Source organism: Hypanus sabinus, chromosome 2, assembly GCF_030144855.1.
Source record: "Hypanus sabinus isolate sHypSab1 chromosome 2, sHypSab1.hap1, whole genome shotgun sequence".
Taxonomy (NCBI): Eukaryota; Metazoa; Chordata; class Chondrichthyes; order Myliobatiformes; family Dasyatidae; genus Hypanus; species Hypanus sabinus.
The window spans coordinates 179,008,118-179,035,027 of NC_082707.1; the positions used below are offsets into that span (position 1 = coordinate 179,008,118).

Genomic DNA, 26,910 nt, shown 5'->3' on the forward strand with positions numbered 1-26,910 from the left:
CATGATCCAATGTGCTTGTGATACTGCTGCAGGTGTGGATATGATAATAAACTGGACTTTGATAAACTTTGACCCCTGCTGGTCACTATAGCAGAAGTCATTGGTTAGTGACTGAGAGTCACGAAGCATGCAAAACACATCTTTCAATCCAAAACATTCATGTTCTCCAAATTACAGAAACATTAGGGGCATTTAGAAAGCTCTTAGATAGACAGGAGGACAGAAAAATGGTTAGATAGGAAAAAAGGATTAGATTAATCTTTAAATCGTTTAAAAGCTCAGCACAACATTGTGGGCTGAAGAGCCTGTAATGTTTTATGTTTTAAGTTAGCTAAAGGACAGCATTTGGTGCCCATATATGTGCAGTATAATATCTGTCCAAATGTCCTTTAAATGTCTCTTGCATGGAGCAATGGCAGGTGAATCCACCTCAAAACAAGGGTGGAGTTGATGGTTGAATATTATACATGTCAGGTTCAGCCAGCAAGCTGAGGGCCAGCATTTCCCCTGGCATGTGTGACACAGTTTCAAGCAAGTGGACCACAAAACCAGTATAGGACTACTGCTCAGACCCGCAGAAGCAGTAAGTATTATGTTGAATGGCTGCTGTGAATCAGCCTCAGTCCACAACCCCAGCTCAACTTCATCATCAATGTCATGAACTGGTGAGCTGAAGCAGAATGGCTTGGCCTCAAGCACTGTCCAGTGCCAGAGGTTTGAAACCACGTAGGACGGGATATAAGAAGCTCCAGCTTGCACTGGCTGGGAGAGGGGAAGAGTGCCAGTCCCACTGGGATGTGGTCTGCACCACTGGCTTCCATCCAGCTTCAATTCAAAACTTCCCAAAGAAAACTGGGTCACAACTGTTGTTTTAAATTATTGCATAAGCGAACGAGATACTCAACAAGCAGAAAAAATCTTTTTCATAAAAATAAAATGTTGAGTAACTCAGAAAGATTCCAACTTCTCTCTGAGTGGTAGAAGGAAAACAGGAAATCTTGGAAACATCTGGCGGTCTGCCAGTGAGTGAGCATAGATTCACAGAGATAAGAAGCAGAGAATGGAACCATTCTGGCCTGTTATGTTCATACTAGCCCTAGAATTGGTTACTTGATTTCCCACTTCTGGGCCTGTAGCCCTGTAGGCTTGGGCTCTTCATAGGCACATCAGGTAAATTTTCCCCAACAGCTTTTTGAGCAGAAGCTTCCAGATTCCCAATATCTCTGGGAAAAAGAAAATGTTTCAATCCTCTCTAATCCTTTGCTCAATTACATTAAAATCTATTTTCTCAGTTATTGAGCTCTGTCAAGGGAAATGCATCCTCTCAGTTTATCCAATCAATAATTTACATGTTTTACCTTTCAGTATTGGTGCGGGTTTGTGATTATCGTATGTCCCAAGATACAGTGATAAGTTCATATTGCATATTAACTACACAGTTAAGATCCATACACAGTGCACTGAGGTGTTAAAAGGCAAAACAATAATAGAGTGCACAATAAAGTGTAAAAGCTACAGGGAAAGTGCCATGCAGACAAACAATAAAGTGTATAATTTTAATGAGCTAGATTGTCAGGTTAAGTGTCTATTTTATCTTACAAGAGGTTCGCCTAAGAGTGTGATAACAGTGGGATAAAAACTGTCTTTGAGCATGGTGGCTATTCAAATAAATCTCCCTTCAGTCCCTTTTCATCCACAGAAAATAACACGTCCCCACCGGTACCATATCCTGGTGTTACATACAGTGACAGATCCATCCCCATCGGTACTGTACTCCAGTGTTATACAGTGGCAGACATATTCCACTGCTACTACACCCCGGTGTTATACAATGATAAACCCATCCCTACCAGTACTCTACACCAGGGTGTTATACAGTTGCAGACCCATCCTCACCAGTACTATGTCCCAGTGTTATACAGTAACAGACCTGACCCACCAGTACTGCACCCCAGTTTATACAGTGACACACCTGTCTATACTGGTACCATAGCCCAGTGTTATGCAGTGACAGACCCATCCCCACCAGTACTGTCTCTGATGTTATACAGTGAGTGATCAGTCCCCACTGGTACTATGCCCCGGTATTATACACTGACAGACCTGTCCCCACTGGTACCGTTCTCCATTGGAGAAACAGACTCTGGAATGGTAGAGCGTGTCACTTGCAGTTGAATTTGTGTGTTTGACTGGTACTTGACCCTTTGTCAGACTTGCTGAGGGGCAGGTTTAGAAACAACATTGAGCTTCAGGCTGGCCATTACTCACATGCTGCGTCAGGAGGCGGAGGTGCGAGGATGATGAGTACGGCTGAGGGTTCTGTTTGGCTGCCAGGCGCTGTAGCACAGTGGAGACGGCATCATTGTTCAAACTTTCAAAGAGAGAATGTCGCAGATCCCCTTCCCCCACACCAGCTGTGAGTGGTCTCTGTCGCTGGGTACATCGGGTTCCCAAGCCTGAGAAGAGAGACAAGGCCACAGAATGAGGCTGGGCTAGTGCATTCTACACTGCAGCTAATGGAGCAACTCCCACCCTGCACTTCCCAGTCAACATTAACCAATGAAACACTCATGTGACAGACCAGTGGTGACAGTCTGCATCAACATCATCAAGCTCACATCTGGGTAGCCTCTAGACTGATGGCATGAACATTGACTTCTCTAATGTCAGTAATTTCTCTCCCTTCCCTCCTTCTTTCTTTTTCCATTTCTGTTCCCCTCTTATGCCTTCCCTTCTCCTCACCTCCCTCTGAGCCTCCTCCACCTTCACTTTCTCCTATAATCCACTCTCCTCTCCTATCAGATACTTTCTTCTTCATCCCAATACCTTTTCTAACTGTCATCTCCCACCTTCTTACTTCATCCCCTCTCTTCCACCCACCTCCTCCTCACTTGGGAAAAAGCCTCTGACTATCCACACAATCAATCTTAAACACCTCTATCAGGTCACCTTTCATCCTTCATTGCTCCAAGGAGAAAAGGCTGAGTTCACTCAACCTATTCTCATAAGGCATGCTCACCTATCACTTGCCAGCTTGTACTCATTCCCCTGCCTCCACCTTATTATTCTAGCTTATGCACCCTTCCTTTCCAGTCCCGTTGAATGGTCTTGCCCAGGAAGATTGACTGCTGACTTCCTTCCACAGATGTTGCCCGACCTGCTGAGTTCCTCCAGAGTTTTTGTGTGTTGCTCTGGATTTCCAGCATCTGCAGAATCTTTTGTGTCTATGCTTATGTCAATAGCCTGCAGAGTGGAGCTGGCAACAGAGGGACAAAAGACAACAGAACAAACTCCCAGGACTGGTGCACAGAGATCCCCCTCCAAGCTGTATGCTTTCCTGATATGGATCACAGTGCTAGAATCCATTCCACAGTGCTGGAATGGGACTTCCATTATCACAGGAATGGCAGGATTCCAGGCAGAAGTTCATCCCATCTTTAACTCCCAGCTACTGGAAGGAAATGATGAGCAATGGGGCCGGGTGTGTCAACAGCATTTTAGCTGCACATTACTATGCCTGAGGATGGCATGTCTGGGCCACACTCTGTTAGTGGATGCTGTATTAGGGTCTCAGGGATGGACTACAGAGCAGATATAAAAGAGTAATGCAGTGCCACATCTCCTCCTGTTTCCATAACCATCATCACTAAGGGGTGAGAAAATTGTGCAGGGTGGTTGGGGGCCCAGTACAGGTGTAAACAACAAGCTAACATCACACAGCAATTGCCATGTAAACTTCTTTCTCCCTAGTTTGCCAAGTCCAAGTCATTTCTGTAAATTGAGGATGATAAGCAGAGGCCTGGAGGTTGAAGGCCTAACGTCAGTGTGTCTGAGAATTCAGAGATAAGAACTGTAGGTCTACAGGCAGCCTGCCCCAGGGTTGGAGGTCTGTCTGTGTTTGTGATGGGGTGGGTGAGAAAAGGGCTTGTTTTGCTGTCATCTTGTTTTGTTCTGTTGTCATTGCAGTTGTTACCATATGTGTTGTTCTGCTGAGCAATGTGGACAAGCTATGCTAGCACTAGAATGTGTGGCTACACTCGCCGGCTGCCCTAACATAACCTTGGGTGTGTTGGTTGTAAAGCAAACAAAACACATTACTGTAAGTTTCCATGTACATGTAATAAATACATCTGAATCTAAAGTTAAGGGCCAAATAATCAGCAGTCAACTCAGATGTCTGAGCTTGTGGACAGTAAGTGATCACTTTATTAATTCTGTCTATATCCTGCAAACAATTAAGTTTCAAGAAGGGCAATTCAAGGTCATTTTCTGAGCTTCTCTGAAGTGAATCTAGATCATGAGTTGTGTGAATCTTTGGTCAATCTACAGTCAATGTTTGGACATGTATGAGATTCTCAATTGGAATTCATACCTGAAATGCTTAAATAAAAAAAGGGCCAGGAAGGTCAGTGTGTGCAAGTGCCCAGCGAGACACACAAGTCATCCAACATTGCCACTCAGAGGCAAAATACAGTGAGTATTTAATGCAGCACATAATGGAAATTTTGTGCACAGTAACGCAAGAAGCTGTAGAGAGTATTGGACTCAGCCCATATGTCATGGGCACATCTCTCCCCACCATCGGTGGGACCTTCTTCTTGCTGCGTCAAGAAGGCACATCCATCATCAAAGATCCCCATCAGCTACCATCAGGCAGGAGGTTCAGAAGCCTGAAGTTCCACATCACCAGGAACAGCTACTTCCCTTCAAGGCGGCATCCAATACTAAGACACTCACCATCCAGGAAATGCTCTCGTTTCGTTACAACCATCAGGGAGGTGGTACAAGAGCATGAAGGCTTAAACTCAACAACTCAGAAACAGCATTGCCCTTCTGCCATAAGATTTCTGAATGATCCATGAATCCATGAACACCCTCATTCCTTTTTTTTGCACTATTTATTTTGCAATTCAAAGCAATTTGATGCCCTTGCATTGTACTGCTACTACCAAAAAAAATTTCATGTCATATAAGACATTGCTCATAAACCTGATTCTGATCATTCAGTTCTCGAGCCAACTGACAAAACCCTAAACACAAGATTTTAGCAACACTCTGACCACTGACCCCCTTGTACTAAAGTGGCTTGTTTTATTTTAGTTGTCTTTCTTGTTAAAATTGTGTATAATTTATGATTTGCATGTCAATGCTGCTTATATGATGCTATGGGAGCTTGATGCTGCTGAAATAAATTTTTATTTGCACCTGAGCACACATGTACTTGGGCATATGACCATAAACTTAACTTTAACTTTGAACAGGTTTGGGAGGACAGGCCACATACAGGCTGACTACTGTTCTACTGGCTGGTTCTTCATTAGTGTTTAGCAGTGTTAAGAGTGGGGATTTTGAGGCTTTAGCTCCTTGAGGCTTCAGTGAGGGAAGGCAAAAAGCTGTAGAAAGATTTATCTTTTTCAGTTTATTTGTTTCCTCTTTTATAGTTAAAACAGTTGGAGCAGTAGGGATGCCATGCAGGATAGTTGAATGCTACTCTTGCGGGATGTGGGAAGGCAGGGGGACCTCAAGCTTCTTGGACAACTTCACCAGCAAGAAGTGTGCCCAGCTGCAGCATTAAGGAGTTGGAGCTGAAACTGGATGAACTCCGGATCATTTGGGAGGCTGAGGGGGTGGTAGATAGGACCCAAAGTGAAGGACACAGAAAACTGGGTGACTGTCAGGAACGTGAAAGGACCAGTGCAGAGTACCCCGGTGGACATCCCCCTCAACAAAAGGTATACCATGTTGGAAGTATGACCCAGCAGAGGAAAGTCACAATGGTCAGCTCTCTGGCACTGAGCCTGGTTGTGTGGCACAGAGGGAAGGGTGGAGGTGAGCTGAATTGATAGCAAATTTGTTAGGTAAGAGAATAGAAAGGAGATTCTGTTATTGCAAACGGTATGTTGCCTCAGCAATCTTAAGTGCGAGGAAGAAGAGCCAGAGGTTGTGAACCACGTTAGTACCAATGACAAAGGTAGGAAAAAAAATTGAGTTCTGCAAAGTGAGTTCAGGGCATTAGCTGTTAAATTAATGGACAGGACCTCCAGAGTTGTGACCTCAGGATTGCTACCCATGCCACATGCTATTGAGGTCAGAAACAGGAAGATCATACAGCTTAACATGTGGCTAAGGAATTGGTGTTGCAGGGAGGGATTCAGAATTTTGGATCATTGGGCACTTTTCCTAGGTAGTTGGGACCTGTTTAGAAGAGACAATATGCACCTAAACTGGAGGGGAAATAATATACTAATAGAAGGTTTGCTAGTACTGCATGGGGATGGAGAGGGTGGGGGTTAGATTTAAATTAAGAGTTCTAGGGGATGGGAACCAGAGTGCCAGAGCAGATAGTAGAGAGATAGTAGAGTGTTGTGGAGGCAAATGTTGTTAAGACCTCTGACAAAGTCAGGAAGCAAAAGATTGAGCATGGTGCAATTAATGTCCTGAGTCAGTGGTGGGGGAAATGCTAGAGCTAGTTATCAAAGATGTGATAACAGAACATTTGAAAAGCCTTGAAATCATCGGACAAAGTCAGCATGGATTTGTGAAAGGAAAATCATGTCTGACAAATCTTACAGAATTTTTTGAGAATGTAACTAGTAGAGGGAATAGGGGAGAACCAGTGGATGTGGTATATTTGGATTTTCAAAAGGCTTTTGACAAGGTCCCACACAGGAGATTAGTGTGCAAACTTAAAGCACACGATATTGGGGGTATGGTATTGATGTGGATAGAGAATTGGTTGGCAGACAGGAAGCAAAGAGTGGGAATAAACAGGACCTTTTCAGAATGGCAGGCAGTGACTAGTGGGGTACCGCAAGGCTCAATGATGGGACCCCAGTTGTTTACAATATATATTAATGATTTAGACGAGGGAATTAAATGCAGCATCTCCAAGTTTGCGGATGACACGAAGCTGGGCGGCAGTGTTAGCTGTGAGGAGGATGCTAAGAGGATGCAGGGTGACTTGGATAGGTTAGGTGAGTGGGCAAATTCATGGCAGATGCAATTTAATATGGATAAATGTGAGGCTATCCACTTTGGTAGCAAGAACAGGAAAACTGATTATTACCTGAATGGTGGCCAATTAGGAAAAGGGGAGGTGCAATAAGACCTGGGTGACATTGTACACCAGTCATTGAAAATGGGCATGCAGGTACAGCAGGCGGTGAAAAAGGCGAATGGTATGTTGGCATCCATAGCAAGAGGACTCGAGTACAGGAGCAGGGAGGTTCTACTGCAGTTGTACAAGGCCTTGGTGAGACCACACCTAGAGTATTGTGTGCAGTTTTGGACCCCTAATCTGAGGAAAGACATTCTTGCCATAGAGGGAGTACAAAGAAGGTTCACCAGATTGATTCCTGGGATGGCAAGACTTTCATATGAAGAAAGACTGGATCGACTGGGCTTATACTCACTGGAATTTAGAAGATTGAGGGGGGATCTTATTGAAACGCATAAAATTCTAAAAGGATTGGACAGGCTAGATACAGGAAGATTGTTCCCAATGTTGGGGGAACTGTGACCAGAACGAGGGGTCACAGTTTAAGGATAAAGGGGAAGCCTTTTAGGACCGAGATGAGGATAAACTTCTTCACACAGAGAGTGATGAATCTGTGGAATTCTCTGCCACAGGAAACAGTTGAGGCCGGTTCATTGGCTATATTTAAGAGGAAGTTAGATATGGCTGTTGTGGCTAAAGGGATCAGGGGGTATGGAGAGAAAGCAGGTACAGGGTTCTGAGTTGGATGATCAGCCATGATCATACTGAATGGCGGTGCAGGCTCGAAGGGCCGAATGGCCTACTCCTGCACCTATTTTCTATGTTTCTATGTATACTTCAATGCAAGAAGTATTATAGAAAAGGCAAATGAGCTCAGGGCATGGATCAACACATGGAACTATGATACTGTAGCCATTAGTGAAACTTGGTTGCGGGAGAGGCAGGACTGGCAGCTCAATACTCCAGAGTTCCATTGATTAAGATGTGATAGAGCAGGAGGGAATAAAGGGAGAGAGGTGGCATTACTAGTCAGGGAAAAAGTCATGGCAGTGCTCAGTCAGGACAGACTGAAGAATTCATTCAGTGAGGCTTTATATATGTAACAGAAGATTAAGAAAGGTATGACCACATTAATGGGGCTATATTATGGGGCTATATTACCCAACAATCGGCAGAATTTAGAGGAACAAATTTGTAGAGTGATTGCAGACTGTTTCAGGAAACATAAGGTTGTAGTAGTAGGTGATTTTAACTTTCCACATATTGACTGGGACTCCCATTCTGTAAAAGGACAAGATGAGATAGAGCTTGTCAAATATGTTCAGTAAAGTTTCCATAATCAGCACATAGAAGTCCCAAAGGAAGAGTATGCAATACTTGATTTCCTATCAGAAAATGAGACAGGGCAAGTGACGGAAGTTTGTGTAAGGAAACACTTTGCATTTAGTGACCATAATGCCATTAGTTTCAAGGTAATTATGGAAAAGGATAGGTCTGGTCCTCAGATTGAGATTCTAAATTGGAGAAAGGCCAATTTTGTTGGTATCAAAAAGATCTGGCAGGTGTAGAATGGGACAGGCTGTGTCTAAAAATAAACGAGGACATTATAAGCTGGTGGACCTGACATGAGTAGTATGAAAGTAATTAGAAGGTATTCCAAGAGACTGAATATATGAGGATAGACAAAGATTGATTAGAGATAGTCGGCATGGCTTTGTGCATGGTAGATCATGTCTAACCAATCTTATAGAGTTTTTTGAGGAAGTTACCAGGAACATTGATGATGGCAAGGCAATGCATGCTGTCTACATGGACTTCAGCAAGGCAATGACATGGTCTTGCGTGGGATGTTGGTCTACAAAGTTCAGTTGCTTGGCCTTTAAGATGAGGTAGTAAATTGGAATAGACATTGGCTTTGTGAGAGAAGTAGTAGATGGTTGCCTCACTGAGTGGAGACCTGTGATTAGTGGAGTACTGCTGGGTTCAGTGCTGGGTCCATTGTTGTTTGTCATCGATATATAAACCTGGATGATAGTATAGTTAACCGGATCAGAAAACTTGAGGATAACACCAAGGTTGGGGGTATAATGGACAGCAGAGAAGGCTATCAAAAAATTGCAGCAGGATCTCAACAGCTGGAAAAATGGGCTGAAAATGGCAGCTGGAATTTAATGCAGAAAAGTGTGTGGTGTTGCACTTTCATTGGTCATAATCAGGGTAGGTCTTACACAGTGAGCGATAGGCACTGAGGAATGTGGCAGAACAAAGGGATCTGAGAATACAGGGCCTTAATTCATTGTAAGTGGCAATACAGATAGATAGGGTCATTAAGAAACCTTTTGACACATTGGCCTTCTTAGATCAAAGTATTGAGTATAGGAGATGAGATGTTATGTTGAAGTTGTATAAGAAGTTGGTAAGGCCTAATATGGAGTACGGTGTGCAGTTTTGGTCACCTACCTACAGGAAAAATACAATAAGACTGAAAGAGTACAGAGAAAATTTACAAGAATATTGCTGTCTGGAGGACCTGAGTAACAAGGAAAGATTGGGTGGGTTAGGATTTTATTCGCCAGAAAGTTGAGGGGAGATTTGATAGAGGTACACAATTTTATGTGGGGTACAGATTGGGTAAATGCAAGCAGGCTTTTTCCACTGAAGTTGTGTCAGACTACAACTAGAGGTCATAGATTAAGGGTAAAATGTTAAACGTTTAAAGGAAACATGAGAGGAAACTTCTTCATTCAAGAAGGTGGTGAGTGTGGAATGAGCTGCTAGTACAAGTGATGGATGCAATTTAGATTTCAATGTTCAAGAGAAGCATGGATAGGTACATGGATCGGAGGGGTATAGAGGGCTAAGGTATGGGAGAAAATTTATGGGACTAGGTTTAAATGGTTTGGTATGGACTGGATGGGCCAAAGGGCCTGTTTCTGAGCTGTAGTCTTCTACGACCCAATAGCTCATGGATTAGGTGGCACTATATAAGAGGCCTTATATTCTCAGAATTTTTCCGTATTTGCACAGCTGGTCTTCTTTTGCACATTGGTCTTTGTTTATGTGTAGTTTTATGTTAATTATAATGCATTTTAGATTTTTTTCCTGTATATACCTGCAGAAAAGAATCATAAGTTAGTATATGGTAACATACCTGTATACATACTTGGATAATAAATTTACTTTGAACTTTGACGCCCGTCAAAGAAACTTCCCCTTATAAAAGTCACCATCAATGGATGGTCAGAGAATGGTTGCCACATTTAGAAAGGACATTTCCTTGTACTCATTAGTAAACATTTACACAGACTGCAAGAGATCCAAGAGAATAAATCCATGGGAGAGAGCTTTCCTTTGCCAGTTCTGCAGACACTTACCTGCTGTTGCTGAGTTTGGCCGTGAGAGTTTCTGGCTGTAGATCTGAGCCGCTGCCTGCAAGGACGATGGAGTCACAAGAGAGAGGTTGTCGGAGGCAGAACGCTGGACCTTTCCCAGAGGCTGTAGAGGATGAGATGCCAAGGTTGCAGAGCCCACTCTGCGAATTGCTGAGCAAGCCCTGCTTGCTGCCTCGGCCTCAAGAAAGATTGGATCCTGAGGTGAAATTGTGCAGGAGGACAGGGGCAGGCTGCCTGCTGACTGTAAGGTGGCGCACGGAGGATAAAGGTGATGAGTGGAAGAGCTTTGCACTAAGAGGTCATTGTCACCTGAACTGTCAGAGCCACCAGAATCTCCCTCCTTGGGCACAGTCAGTCCTGTGGATTAGGAGCCAGAGTCAGATAACATGATGCAAAGATAGCTATCTGTCTATAACCTCGAAGTACATCCTGCCCAGCCAACTGTAATCTTTCATTCCCTGCATTAAAGATCAATTATTTTAGAGTCATAAAGTCATAGAGCACTACTGCATAGAAACAGGCCCTTCAGCCCATCTGCTATTCTGCTTTGTCCCATCAACCTATACATGGATCATAGCCCTCCATTCCCCTCCCCATTTTGCTTTAAAATATTCAAATAGACAATGGTCCAAAGCCCCTAAAGTAAAAGATATGCCTCATCTCTCTCCTAAATTGGGGCAGCATTGTAACAAAGAGATTAGCATAATGCTATTACAGTGCCAGTGACCTGGGTTTAATTGTCGCCTCTGTCTGTAAGGAGTTTGTATATTCTCTTTGTGACCATGTGGGTTTCAAATGGGTGCTCCAGTTTCCTCCCACATTTCTGCGTGTCATTGTATGGTGCAGTTTGTTGGGCCAGTAAGGCCTGCTAACCATGCTGTCATCTCTGAATATTAATAATTCATAAACAGACAGATCTTTGTTTTTAAGCAATCCCCTGTGTATTGCCCCTGCCCCCTTCTGTGAACCATGCACTCAGACACCCAGATAATAGTAAAGCTCTGCTTTAAAGAGCTCCACAATCTCTCACCATTTTGATTAAGACTTCATTCAGTATCCCAATCCTCTATTCATACCAATGTCTAATCTTCTACACAGTCAGTTCATAATTTCCATAATAACCTTATCAAATTTAAATCTTCTGGAAATTTAAGTTCAAGAACAGTCATTCTCTCTCCTATCCCCTTCCTCCTGGCAGAAAATATAAAAGCTTAAGAACATGCACCACTGTGGACAATCTCTACCCTACTGTCATAAGACTCTTGAATGGATGTCTTGTATGATATACATGGACTCTTACCCTCTCAATCTACCTCATTGTGGCCCTTCAACTTTATTTGTCTGTCTGCACTGCTCTTTCTTTGCAACTAACACTTCACAGGTCAATGGTGAATGTAAAGGCAACACGAGTGAATCTGCAGATGCTGGAAATAAATAAGAACACAAAATGCTGGCAGAACTCAGCAGGCCAGACAGCATTTTGTGTTTTTATCAATGGTGAATGTAATTTTTCTCAAGTTCCTCCTTCCCTTCTGTTACATTTAATGTTAATGACAAAGGGGCAATAGAACAAAATAAAAGGGCCAAGCTCCGGAACTGTTATCTGATTTTGGTTAACTCAGTGTGTTATTACCTCTGATCGAAAGATGAGGTGTACCCCCAGTGGTTATGCTGGCTTTCACTGGAATGCTGCTGTAGGCTGAAGACAGAAAGATCAGAGAAGAAGGATTAATTTGACAGTTTATCTCTGGGCTAAACCAGATAATCAACCAATCTACAGTTGTCCTCCCAGTGTAGTGGAGACCATATTGTCAGCAGTGAGCAGTACATAATAAATAGAAGCAACTGTAAGTAGATCATAATGTAATCTGGAAAGCAAGCTGATCTGGTGTGATGAATAAGGAGAAGGCAGGTACTGCATCAATCTTGCCTTCAAGGGAAGGTGCTGTAGGAAGGGGTGGGATGTTGATGGTTACTGAGTAGTAAGCAGAAATGAGGCTGTGGAAATAATCCCTTTGGACTAATGAAAGCAGAGGTGACAGGGAATACCTATTGGATGGTGGCAAAGAGTTAATGTGAAAGTTGGTTGGGATGGAAGGGGAACTCCACTGCTGTTCAAGGACAGGGTTAATTACATTAATGGGGTTGACCTGGTAGTGTAGCAGTTAGTGCAACCACTTTACAGCACCAGTGATCACCATCTGTGGTTCGATTCCCACCATTATCTAAAAGGAGTTTATACATTCTCTATGTGATTGCATGGGTTTCTTTCAGGTGCTCTGGTTTCCTCCCATGTTCCAAAGATATTTCAAAGGGTTGTGGTCATGCTATATTGGCACTGGAAAAATGGCAACACCTGTAGACTGTTTTAAGCACAATCCTTGCTGATTTGATTTGAGACAATGTATTTCACTGTATGGTTCAATGTACATGTGACAAATCTTAAATTTAATCATAATCTTAAACTGGGATATCGCACAACTGGTTTCTGAATGACAGAACAGATCCTTTGACACATTGTGGGAGCACAATACAATAGATTGACATAAAAAGGCTCTAGAGGGAAAATGCTCCTTTTTACAGGACATAAAACTCAGACCCCTCGCCTTAAATGGCTTTATTCTGCTCCTATGTCTTACGGTCTATGGTCTTATGACTAACTCGAGGGGACATAGTTTTCAGGTGCTTGCAAGTATGTATAGAGGGGATATCAGAGGTAGGTTTTTCCATACAGAGAGTTGTGTGTAGAATGCACTGCCAGCAATGGTGGTGGAGGCCGATACAATAGGGTCTTTTAAGAGACTCTTAGATAGGTACATAGATGTCACAAAAACAAAGTAGCTGGTTGTGCTAACCCCTATTGATATTAATGGATCTGGGGTTTAAAGGGTGAACAGCTTTAAGTTCCTCAGCATACACATCACCAAGGATCTCACTTGGTCTGTACATACCGGGGGTGTGGTGAAAAAGGCACAACAGCATCTCTTTCATCTCAAACAGTTGAAGAAATTTGGTATGGGCCCCCAAATCCTACGAACTTTCTACTGGGGAACAATTGAGAACATGGTGAAGATTTTTACTCCTTATGTACATGAAGGATGTAAGTAATAAAGTCAATTCAATTTAATAGAGCTTAGAAAAATAGAGAGCTATGTGGTAGGGTAATTTTAGGCAGTTTCTAGAGTAGGTTACATGGTCGGCACAATATTGTGTGCTGAAGGGCCAGGAATGTGCTATAGATTTCCATGTTCTGTGTTCTTATATCTACTTGATACTGAGTTAAAATAATCAAATTGTGTTTCTGGATAACGTTCTTCAACAGTGTAGTAACACAATGTGTATATTACTGTGCATACATTTCACTAATGATTAAACAACTGCATGCAATGTCTGTCCAAAATTCTCACTTTTATGTTAGTGCAGTTTTTGATCCCATTTGTGTCAACATTTAATATTGAAGCTGACTTCCAATGGAAATTTCCAAGGTAAACACTTGACTGAAACTGCTGGTTGGTGCCAGCATGACAACACTCAATACCTAAGGTGAGTTTGAGTAATGAAATTACAAAAGAATTCAAGGACAATTCAATTAATGATGCTGCAATATAACAGGTATTTGAGGGTGCATTGCCTTGTTTAACTGCTGCTCAGAAAATTAGCAATTTCAGTTACTGAAGAAACAAAATGATGAATTAAGAATTGGGTAAGAAGCTGCCTGGTGACCAAGTAGTGGAAATGATGTAAGAGGGCATCACGGTCCCGTGAGCTGCTTATATGCCCAACAGCAAAAGCAGCATGCAACAGAGAAAAATCAGTGATCCTACAACCAATGTACAACATTGCTGGGCCTTGATTCTTTCAAATTTGGGAGAATGAAGCATGATATTATAGAGGTGCTTAAAATTATAAGAGGCATAGATAAGGTGGTTGGTAATAGTTTTTCCCCCAGGGTAGGAGAGTCAAAACCAGGGGGCATAGATTTAGGGTGAGAGAGGATATATTCAAAAAGTAACTTTTTCCTTGCTAGTGAGTATATGGAATGACCTGATGGAGAAGTGTTTAAGGCAGGTACAACAGTACCACTTAAGAAGCACTTAGACAGCTAAGTGGAGAGCAGGGCTTGGAGGGATACAAACCAAATGCAGAACACTCGGACTAGTTGGGTGGGCACCCTTGGTCAGCATAAATGTTTGGGTTGAAGGGCCTGTATCCATGCTGGACTGCTCTGTGACTATGACTTTGATAAAAGTTCTGCAGACTGCTACATCACGTTGTGAACAGTGGTGAAATGGAGAGGGCTCCTAGAACAGTCCTACCCAAACAAGGCAGGCCCAGCATGCAAGTGTGAAGGACATAGCTGAACAGCTGAAGCTCTTGGAATGATATTCAGAATCAGAATCATGTTTAATATCACTGGCATATGTTGTGAAATTTCAGTGACAAATGTTGAGTGGGTGTTTCCTCTCAACTCCCTCCTGGGATCCCGACCAGTACGGAAGCCAATCTTCAACCAATTCCATTTAATCCATTTACAATGGGGAAGTGCTGAGAGCCCCCTTGGCAGCCCAGAATGACCCTCCCTTATTGGACAATCATAGTTATAGAGCACTACAGCCCAGAAACAGGTCCTTTGGCCCATCAGGTCCATGTCTGCCTAGTTCCATCAACTTGCACCCAGACCATTGCTCTCCATAACACCCCCCCCAATCATACTTACTAATATTTGACATTAATAAACCAATTTCAATAATTCCAATTGAAGAGTTAGGAGTTGCTTTGCATGCTGTTATTCCCATCTGATCTATTTACACAAGCAATTCCAATTAATAAGGGAGTTAATGGAACTTATAATTGAAGAAATTGGTACAGAAATAAATATGGAATAAGCAGTAGCTAAGCTGTGAAGTAATGTTGCAGCTCCATAAAACTCTGGTTAGACCACACTTGGAATATTGTGTTCAGTTCTAGTCACCTTTTTATAGGAAGGATTAGGAAGGATGTGGAAGCTTTAGACAAGGTGCAGAGAAGACATACCAGGACACTGCCTGGATCAGAGAGCCTGTCTTATGAGAATAGGTTGAGCAAGCTGGGGCTTTTCTCTTTTGGAGCTAAGGAGAATGAAAGTTAACTTGATAGAGGTTTACAAGATGATAAGCGGCACAGATTGAGTGGACAGCCAGAGACTTATTCTCAGGGTAGATATGGTGAACACAAGGGGGCATACTTTAAAGTGATTGGAGCAAACTACAGGGGGAAAATCAAAGGTAAGTTTATTCTATATACAGAGAGAGATATACAAGGAATGTTCTGCTAGGGGATGGTGGAAAAGACAGATACATTAGGGTCATTTAAGAGACTCTTAGATAGGCACACGGATGAAAAAAAATGGAGGTCTATGTGGGAGGGAGAGAAAGATTGATCTTGGACTCGATTAAGAAGTCGGCACAGCATCATGAGCTGAGGGGCTGGCAATGAGCCGTATTGTTCTATGTGAGGTTTTTCTCACTTCCGCACTACAGCTGCGTACCCCTGGTGGGTTTGCCATTAGGTTCCTCTGTACTAGTACTCCGGTTCCTGCTTCTGGTTTTAGTCCCAAGGAAGACACTGGCTGATCTGTTCTTGCGTGTGTAGATCGTCAGTAGTTCTTCCAACTCAATCTCGCTGAAAATGAATTTCAAATAAAAAGACATTGTGACAGTGACGTAAACTTATAGCTGAGGTGATAATAACAGTGAGATTTGGAACAAAGACACACATAGCTGCAAATCCCCAGAGACCAGCTGTTACCCTGGGTCGTCCCCATTCCTCCTCTGCATACATTTCCTCAACAGTTGTTAACATCTCAGAGGATCTCTCCTGGGCCCAAGATATTGATTCAATCATAAAGAAAGCATGCCAGTGGCTCTACTTCATTAGAAGTTTGAGGATATTTGGTAAGTCACCAAACCCGATTAATTGCTATAGATGTAAGATGGAGATCATTCTGACTGGTTGCATCATTGCTTGGTATGGAGGCTCCAATGCATAGGATCATAAGAGGATTCAGAAAGTAATGTATTCAGCCAGCTCCATCACAGGCATAACACTCCCCACCATCGAGAACATCTTCAAGATGCTGTGCCTCAAGAAGGCAGCATCCATCATTTAGAACCCTCACCATATGGGACATGCCCTCTTCCCATTACTACCATGAAGGGGAAGGTATAAAAGTCTGAAGACCCATACTCATTGATTTAGGAAAAGCTCCTTCCTAACCACCATCAGATTTCTGAGTGGTCCATGAACGCACACACTATTTTATTATTCCATATTTTGGCACAATTTCTTGCTTTTGGTCATTTATAGTGCTTTTATGTTGTTGCACTGCACTGCAAGAAAACAAATTTCATGTATTGTAAGTCACTGATAATAAACCATACTGATTCAGAACAGTTTATTATGCCACATTAGGCTATCCTGACTCAATCTATCAGAGAAGTTCCTCTTGTTCTATTTACCTCCCTCCCTCACCTTCTCTGCTACTCATACTGTTTTTTCTCTTTCTCAGTTCTAATGAAGAGTACACAATCAGAAACACTATTTCTCTCTCCACAGATGCCACGTGATCTGCCAAGTGTTTTCAACACTGTTTTTATTTTTCAGATTTTCAGCATCAGCAGTTTTGACTGATTTTTACCTTGCAGTATCTGTTTACATCAACCCCCATGATTTGCTATGTAGCCAACTGCCTTCCCTTCTTGGAATCACCAGAGGCTGCAGACACTGATATCTGGAGCAACAATCTGTTTGAGAAACTCAGCAAGTTCAGCAGCATCCATAGAAGGAAAGAACATCTAGAATTCCTTTCCCCATCCCCTTCCCACAGAAGCTGCTTGAACTGCTGATTCCTCCACCAGATTGTTTTGTTGCTCCACCTTTCCTCTTGCCTCTGTGACTCAAATGTATCGTAGTCCTACTCCTTCTGCCCAAGCACCATTAGTACACCCCTTGAGATCAGATGTCCCTTCGTGCCCACTGGGATTCCATGTGAACTGCAGCCTTATCCTGGCCCCCTGTGACATCCATCTCCCTTTCCCCTTTAACAGCTCTGCTGGTATGGAGTCATGCATCAATCATATCTAACTGTAGTTCTACTTCTACCCAGGACCCGCTTTTGTCAGGCTGGGGAAGGATAGCTGAACTGTGCACATCAGTCTATGCAACAACACACACAAAATGCTGGTGGAACACAGCAGGCCAGACAGTATCTATAAGGCGAAGCACTGTCGACGTTTCGGGCCGAGACCCTTCGTCAGGACTAACTGAAATGAAAGATAGTAAGAGATTTGAAAGTAGTGGGGGGAGGGGGAAATGTGAAATGATAGGAGAAGACCGGAGGGGGTGGGATGAAGCTAAGAGCTGGAAAGGTGATTAGCGAAAGTGATACAGAGCTGGAGAAGGGAAAGGATCATGGGACGGGAGGCCTCAGGAGAAAGAAAAGGGGAGGGGGGAAGCACCAGAGGGAGATGGAGAACAGGCAAACAACTAAATATGTCAGGGATGGGGTAAGAAGGGGAGGAGGGGCATTAATGGAAGTTAGAGAAGTCAATGTTCATGCCATCAGGTTAGAGGCTACCCAGCCGGTATATAAGGTGTTGTTCCTCCAACCTGAGTTTGGGGGATTCATTTTGACAGTAGAGGAGGCCATGGATAGACATATCAGAATGGGAATAGGACGTGGAATTAAAATGTGTGGTCACTGGGAGATTCTGCTTTCTCTGGTGGACCGAGCATAGGTGTTCAGCGAAACGGTCTCCCAGTCTGCGTCGGGTCTCACCAATATATAGAAGACCACACCGGGAGCACCGGACGCAGTATACCACACCAGCCGACTCACAGGTGAAGTGTCATCTCACCTGGAAGGTCTGCCTGGGGCCCTGTATGATGGTGAGGGACGAAGTGTAAGGTCAGGTGTAGCACTTGTTCCGCTTACAAGGATAAGTGCCAGGAGGGAGATTGGTGGGAAGGGATTGGGGGGGGGGGACGAGTGGACAAGAGAGTCACCTAGGGAGTGATCCCTGCAGAAAGCAGAAAGGGGGGGAAGGAAAGATGTGCTTGGTAGTGGGATCCCGTTGGAGGTGGCGGAAGTTACGGAGAATTATACGTTGGACCTGGAGGCTGGTCGGGTGGTAGGTGAGGACAAGGGGAACCCTATCCTGAGTGGGGTGGCAGGCAGATGGGGTGAGGGCAGATGTGCGGGAAATAGGAGAGAGGCATCAGTTTATGTATTTTCATTTTTTTTTCTTTTTCCTCTCTCTATGCCTGCTTATTTGTTGATGGGTATTTTAATATTCTGACTGGAATGGAGTGATGGACCATCCTTGGCCTTTTTCCCTGAGACTGGCTGGAAGCATTCAAAATCAGATCCTCAGGACAGAGATCTTTACTTATCAGTGTTATTAACATACTCCATTCCCCAAACTCTTCCAAAAGGAAACAAAGCAAGCTTCTTGGAGCTGAACCTCAGCCTGATTAGGATGAATGACAGCATTCTCTCATCATGCAGAGGTGGCAAACTGAATAGTGTCTAAACCAGGAGACTGCATTTTCAATTCTCCATTACTCACAGTGCTGTCATAAATTTTCCAGCCCTCTCACCTGGCTTTACTGACAAACGCTTGGAATTCTTCCTGCTGAATATAAGTCTCCAGATTCAAGTCCATCTGGTTCTTCTTATTGATTTGATCTGTTTCCTGAGTTGAAAATACAAAGATTGGTATGAACCAAGTACCCCAATTTTGTTGTACAACTTGCTTTAGTGGATAATCTAAAGTTCTTTTATTTTCTTATCTTACCCAGAGCTTCATTTACAAATGTTTGAGTTCAAATCTCACTTGATGACTTGGACATTAAATCCAGGCTGACTTTTTCAGTGTAGCATTCAGTGAGTGCAACACTGTCAAGGTTGCCTGCTACTGTATGGGATGCTAACACTAGAGTCAGGGTTAGGATGTGCTTGAATGCTTCTGAAAGATCCTATTAACCAAAAACCAGGTTTTGACTGGTATGCCTCCCTCAGAAAAGGGTTTAATGTTCATTCTCTTGTTCTCCCTGTATTTCAGCAGAAAGGGATTGATCACAAGCCACTTTCCCCTCTACAGACTTTGTCTGCACACCACTGCCTCAGTAAAGCAACCAGCATAATCAAAGAGCCAACCCATCGCAGACTTTCTCTCTTCTACATCTCTCCCATTGGACAGAAAATACAAAAGCCTGAAAGCATGTACCCCCAGGGTCAGGGACAGCTTCTATCCTGCTGTTATCAGACTCTTGAATGGACCTCTTGCATGATAATATGGACACTTAACTTCCCAATCTAGCTCTCTATGATCTTGCACTGTTATTGACAGACATTGCACTTTTTGGATAGCTATTACATTTTATTCTGCATTGTTATTATCTTACCTTCAGGTTCAGTGTACTGTGTAATAATTTGATCTGTACAAACAGTATGCAAGACAATTTTTTCACTGTATCTTGGTACATGTAACAATCATAAACCACTAACAGTAATGTTTTAGGTACACAGGATCACACAAGACTGCAGAGGGTTGTAGACTTGGCCAGCTCCATCATGGGGACAAGCCACCCATATTTTAAGAACAGCCTCTTCCCCTCCATGATCAGATTTTTACAGGTCCATGAACCCATGAACAGTATCTCAATTTTCCTTTTGATTGCGCTTATTTATTTTTGTAATTTATAGTAATTTTACCTCTTTGTACTGCACTGCTGCCCCAAAATAACAAATTTCAAGACATCTGTCAATGATAATAAACCTGATTCTGAATTGTTACATGAATGAGAAAATTTTTCCATCTGATTTACACAAGATATTTAATAAATCTTACTCCCTTTATGGGATGGGCCAACCCTTTCACCTTCACCAAAGAAAGAAAAGACCAAATGAACAGAAACAGAAAGGAAAAGAAAAAGAAAAGCAAAAAATAACAAGAAAATGTAAGTCAAGAGCAAGGAAGTACTACAAAAAAGAGCAAAGAGCAAAGTAAAAGATGAATTGAAGACTACAGTATGAATGAAACACTTTGAGACTTTGGGGACACTATATTTTCTCAATTTTACACTCACCAAACAAGAGATATGATCTTCAGAGCATTACATTTTTTCGCATCTTCCCTTCAAACTCATGGGGAAGACTGTGCTAAGTGACCCTTATTCTTGCTCAGGAACATTCCTAAATACTTTCTCCATCTTGCACATTGTGTCATTTTTCCATTTCCTGTACCAACTCTTTTGACTCTCTGGCTGCAATTCCCAAGTTATTAAATGTCTCTTATGTATTTGCCTTTATCACCACCTCTGGCAGGGCAGTCCATGCACCCACAACTCTCTGTGTAAAAAACCTATCTCTGACATCCCCCTATACTTTCCTCCAATCACCTTAAAATCATGCCCCCTTGTATTAGCCATTTCCACCATGAGAAAAAGTCTCTGGCTGTCTACTCAATTTATGCCTCTTACCATCTTGTACATCTCTATCAAGTCACCTCCCATCCTCCTTCACTCCAAAGAGAAAAGCCCAAGCTCACTCAACCTTTCCTCATAAGACATGCTCTCTAACTGAGGTAGCAGTCTGCTAAATATACACAGCAAAGGAATAGATTATAGCTGATTTGCATCATAAACTAAATGAGTTCCACATCCCCCAAAACCTCTTCAACATGTTACATTGTCCCTCAGTTTGATTCACTCCTAGTAATCTTTTTGGGGGGGGGGGGCCTTCAGATTTTCATCTACTTTGTGAAGGGAAAAAGTGGTTGTCAATTCCATTCCACAGCAACCTGCTTTAATTTTAAAATCACTCAACCTTCACTAGGGGAATTCCTATGTCTCTGTTCTTTGTGATTTTTATAAATGATTTGGATGAGGAAGTGGAAGGATGGGTTAAGAAGTTAGGAAGTTTGCAAATGACAAAGAATTGTGGAATTGTGGAAAGATGGGTTAGTAAATTTGTAAATGACAAAGATTGGTGGAATTATGAATAGTGTAGAAGGTTATTGCAGGCTACAAGATGTCGACAGGATGTAAAGCTGGGCTGAGAATAGTAGATGGAGTTCAACCTGAAAAATTGTGAAGTGATTCCATTTGGAAAGTTGAATACAAAGGTGCAGAGTACATAGTTATTGGAATGATTTTTAGTAGTGTTGATGAACAGTGGGATCTTTATATTCTATCCATAAATCCCTCAAAATTGCCACGCAAGTTGATAGGTTAAGAAGGTGCATGCTGTGTTGGCCTTGATCAGAGTTAAGAGAGGTGGGACTGCGCAGGCGTGTGATGTCGGGCAGTGAGGCAGTGAAGATTTAAAAAGGACACCACCTTAAACAGAGGGCAGCGTCATTTGCGGGCAGCGGAGTGAGTCGGGAGCAGAGTGTAGGCTTAAGGGCTTTGCCTCAACGGGTTTAGGCGGAAGCGAACAAGGCAAGGTAGGTTTAGATTTCAATTTTTCCTGTTATTTGAGGAAAAGGGGAAGTATGAGTGTGAGGGCAGCTTGTTGTTCTCGGTGTCAGATGTGGGAGGTCCTGGAGTCTCCGAGCCTCCTGGATGTCCACCTCTGCGCCAGGTGCGCCAAGCTGCAGCTCCTAAGGGACCGTGTTAGGGAACTGGAGCTGCAGCTCGATGACCTTCGTCTGGTCAGGGAGAGTGAGGAGGTGATAGAGAGGAGTTATAGGCAGATGGTCACACCTGGGCCACGGGAGACAGACAGGTGGGTCACGGTTAGGAGGGGGAAGGGGAAGAGTCAGGTACTAGAGAGTACCCCAGTGGCTGTACCCCTTGACAATAAGTACTCCTGTTTGAGTACTGTTGGGGGGGGACAGCCTACCTGGGGGAAGCAACAGTGGCCGTACCTCCGGCACAGAGTCTGGCCCTGTAGCTCAGGAGGGTAGGGAAAGGAAGAGGAAGGCTGTAGTAATAGGGGACTCGATAGTTAGGAGGTCAGATAGGCGATCTGTGGATGCAATCAGGACACCCGGATGGTAGTTTGCCTCCCTGGTGCCAGGGTCCAGGATGTTTCTGATTGCGTCCAAGATATCCTGAAGTGGGAGGGTGAGGAGCTAGAGGTCGTGATACATATTGCTACCAATGACATAGGTAGGAAAAGGGAAGAGGTCCTAAAAGGAGAATATAGGGAGTTAGGAAGGCAGTTGAGAAGAAGGACCGCAAAGGTAGTAATCTCGGGATTACTGCCTGTGCCACGCGACAGTGAGTGTAGGAATGGAATGAGGTGGAGGATAAATGCGTGGCTGAGGGATTGGAGCAGGGGGCAAGGATTCAAGTTTCTGGATCATTGGGACTCTTTTGGGGCAGGTGTGACCTGTACAAAAAGGACGGGTTACACTTGAATCGCTTGAATCCTAGGGGGACCAATATCCTGGTGGGAAGGTTTAATAGAGCTGTTAGGGAGGGTTTAAACTAATTTGGCAGGGGGATGGGAACCGGAATGATGGAGCAGAGGAGAGGGAAAAAAAAATAGATCTAAGTTAGTGAGCAGTAAGGATGTCAGGAAGGACAGGCATGTGATGGAGCAAATTTGCAGCCATTGGGATGAGTTGCAATGCAAAATGTACGAAATACGGGACTTAAGGTGTTATACTTAAATGCACGCAGCATAAGGAATAAGGTGGATGATCTTGCTGTAGAGTTACAGATTGGCAGGTATGATATTGTGACCATCACTGAGACGTGGCTAAAGGATGCATGTCTCTGGGAGCTGAACATCCAAGGATACACGGGGTATCGGACGGATTGGCAGGTAGTAGAGGGGGTGGCGTGGCTTTAAAGGTAAGAAATGATATTAAATTATTAGGAAGAGTTGACATAGGATCGGAAGGTACAGAATCTTTATGGGTTGAGCTAAGAAATCACAGGGGTAAAAGGACCCTGCTGGCAGTTATCTACGGGCCACCAAACAGTTGCAGTGATGTGGACAACAAATTACAACAGGAAATAGAAAAGGCTTGCCAGAAGGGCAGTGTTATGATAATTGTGGGGGATTTTAACATGCGAGTGGATTGGGAAAATGAGGTCGACACTGGATCTCAAGAGAGAAAATTTGTAGAATGTCTACGAGATGGCTTTTTAGAACAGCTTGTGGTTGAGCCCACTTGGGGATCGGCTGTACTGGATTGGGCATTGTGTAATGAACCAGAGGTGATTAGAGAGATGGAAGTGAAGGAACCCTTAGGAGGCAGTGATCACAACATGATTAAGTTCACTGTGAAACTTGAGAAAGAGAAGCCGAAATCCAATGTGTTGGTATTTCAGTGGAGTAAAGGAAATTACAGTGGCATGAGAGAGGGACTGGCCAAGGTTGACTGGCAAGGGACACTAGTGGTAGGACGGCAGAGCAGCAGTGGCTGGAGTTTATGCGAGAAGTGAGAAAGGTGTATGACAGATATATTCCAAAGAAGAAGAAATTTTCGAATGGAAAAAGGATGCAATCGTGGCTGACAAGAGAAGTCAAAGCCAAAGTAAAAGCAAAGCAGAGGGCATACAAGGAAGCAAAAATTAGTGGGAAGACAGAGGATTGGGAAGTTTTTAAAAGCTTACAAAAGGAAACTAAGAAGGTCATTAAGAAGGAAAAGATGAACTATGAAAGGAAGCTAGCAAATAATATCAAAGAGGATACTAAAAGCTTTTTCAAGTATATAAAGAGTAAAAGACAGGTGAGAGTAGATATAGAACCGATAGAAAATGATGCTGGAGAAATTGTAATTGAAGGTAAGGAGATGGCAGAGGAACTGAACGAGTATTTTGCATCAGTCTTCACTGAGGAAGACATCAGCAATATACGGAACATTTAAGTGTGTCAGGGAAGAGAAATATGCGCAATCACAATTACGACAGAGAAAGTACTCAGTAAGTCTAAGGGTAGATAAATCTGGACCAGATGGAATGCACCCTTGTGTTCTGAAGGAAATAGTAGCGGAGATTGCGGAGGCATTAGCAATGATCTTTCAAAAGTCGATAGATTCTGGTCTGGTTCCGGACGAATGGAAGATTGTAAATGTCACTGCGCTATTTAAGAAGGGGGCAAGGAAGCAAAAAGGAAATTATAGACCTGTTAGCTTGATATCGGTGGTTGGGAAGTTGTTGGAATCGCTTGTCAAGGATGAGGTTATGGAGTACCTGAAGGAATATGACAAGATAGACAGAACTCAGCATGGTTTCCTTAAAGGAAAATCCTGCCTGACAAACCTAGTGCAATTTTTTGAGAAAATTACAAGTAGGCTAGACAAGGAAGATGCAGTGGATGTTGCGTATTTGGATTTTCAGAAGGCCTTTGACAAGGAGCCACACATGAGGCTGCTAAACAAGATAAGAGCCCATGGAATTACGGGAAAGTTACATACGTGGATAGAGTGTTGGTTGACTGGCAGGAAACAGAGAGTGGGAATAAAGGGATCCCATTCTGGTTGGCTGCTGGTTACCAGTGGTGTTGCACAGGGGTCCATGTTGGAGCTGCTTCTTTTTATGTTGTATATCAACGATTTGGATTATGGAATAGATAGCTTTGTGGCTAAGTTTGCTGATGATACAAAGATAGGTGGAGGGGCTGGTAGTGCTGAGGAAACAGACAGTCTACAGAGAGACTTGGATAGATTGGGGGAATGGGCAAAGAAGTGGCAAATGAATTACAATGTCGGAAAGTGTACAGTCATTCACTTTGGTAGAAGAAATAAATGGGCAGACTATTACTTAAATGGGGAGAGAATTCAAAGTTCTGAGATGCAACGGGACTTGGGAGTCCTCTCGTGCAGGATACCCTTAAGGTTAACCTCCAGGTTGAGTTGGTGGTGAAGAAGGTGAATGCAATGTTGGCATTCATTTCTAGAGGAATAGAGTATAGGAGCAGGAATGTGATGTTGAGGCTCTATAAGGCACTGGTAAGACCTCACTTGGAATACTGTGTGCTGTTTTGGGCTCCTTATTTAAGAAAGGATGTGCTGACATTGGAGAAGGTTCAGAGAAGATTCACTAGAATGATTCCAGGAATAAGAGGGTTAACATATCAGGAATGTTTGACCGCTCTTGGACTGTACTCCTTGGAGTTTAGAAGAATGAGGGGGGACCTCACAGAAATATTTCGAATGTTGAAAGGCATGGACAGAGTGGATGTGGCAAAGTTATTTCTCATGGTGGGGGAGTCTAGTACGACAGGATATGACTTGAGGATTGCAGGGCGCCCATTCAGAACAGAGTTGCGAAAAAAAATTTTTAGCCAGCGGGTGGTGAATCTATGGAATCTGTTGCCACGGGCAGCAGTGGAGGCCAAGTCATTGGGTGTACTTAAGGCAGAGATTGATAGGTATCTGAGTAGTCAGGGCATCAAAAGTTATGGTGAGAAGGCGGGGGAATGGGAATAAAGGGAAGATTGGATCAGCTCATGATGAAATAGCGGAGCAGACTCAATGGGCCAAATGGCTGATTTCTGCTCTTTTGTCTTATGGTCTTGATTAGTTAGGGACTGAGTTCAAGAGCTGCAGTGTAATGTTGAAGCCCTATAAATCCATGATTAGACCACAAATGGAGTACTGTATTCAGTTCTGGTCGCCTGAAATGGAGGATACAGAGGACATTTACCAGGGTGCTGTCTGGATTAGAGAGCATGTCTAATGAGGATAGGTTGAGCAAGCTACAGCTTTTCTCTTTGAAGCAAAGGAGAATCAGAGGTGATTTGACAGAGGGGTCAAGATAATAAGAGGCATAGATCAAGATGATAGTCAAAGGCGTTTTCCCAGGGTGGAAATGGCTAATATGAGGGGCATAATTTGAAGCTGAATGGAGGAAAGTATAGTGGAGGATTTCAGAGGTAAGTTTTTTTTACACAGAGAATGGTGAGTTCGTGGAACACCCTGCTAGCATGGTGATAGAGGTAGATATTTTAGTGGCAATTAGGGAACTCTTAGACAGGTACATAGATGAGAAAGAATGGAGGGCTCTGTTGGAAGGAGGGGTTAGATTGGTCCTACAGTAGAGTAAAAGGTTGGCACAACATCGTGGGGCCAAGGGCCTGTAATGTGCTGAAGTATCTTATGTGCCATGTACAGTGGATTCCAGTCAATTGGGCCATCAATTAGTCAGGGCAGCCACTTATTTGGGACAACCCTTTTAAAAGAAAATCAAGAAAATAGCCAGGACACTATATCACTTAATTGGGAGTGCAGACTGTTGCTGAACAGTTACTAACTAGCATTAGTCACGTGCACTTGCACAGCCATTAGATACTATATTGTGAGTGATGCTACATTAAAGTGAACAGTTTTTAAAGCATGTCAGTTACGCGTGTTTCTGTTCAAAAAGCAGTAATCTTTGTTACATAGTTGCCAAGAAATAAGCAGGAAGACAATTTGGAACTGTTTCGTTCATTGAAGTTTCAAGTATCGAGACTTGGAGATGCCAGTAATGGCTAGGAGTGAAAATGAAACAATTTTACAACTTCAACAAATTAGGAACTAT

General features: G+C 43.1%; 1 protein-coding gene across 11 annotated transcripts in view; it reads right to left on the minus strand.

The window, feature by feature from the left end:
* Positions 1 to 26,910, minus strand: part of ttll5 (tubulin tyrosine ligase-like family, member 5) — a 439,573-nt gene that overhangs the window by 183,027 nt on the left and 229,636 nt on the right. For all 11 annotated transcript variants that reach the window (XM_059960284.1, XM_059960287.1, XM_059960300.1 and 8 more), the window contains 5 exons: positions 19,027 to 19,121; positions 15,917 to 16,050; positions 12,023 to 12,088; positions 10,372 to 10,746; positions 2,269 to 2,456 (listed from right to left, as the gene is read on the minus strand). In XM_059960284.1, the coding sequence (XP_059816267.1) occupies positions 2,269 to 2,456; positions 10,372 to 10,746; positions 12,023 to 12,088; positions 15,917 to 16,050; positions 19,027 to 19,121 (858 nt within the window). The remainder of the gene's footprint in view (positions 1 to 2,268; positions 2,457 to 10,371; positions 10,747 to 12,022; positions 12,089 to 15,916; positions 16,051 to 19,026; positions 19,122 to 26,910) is intronic.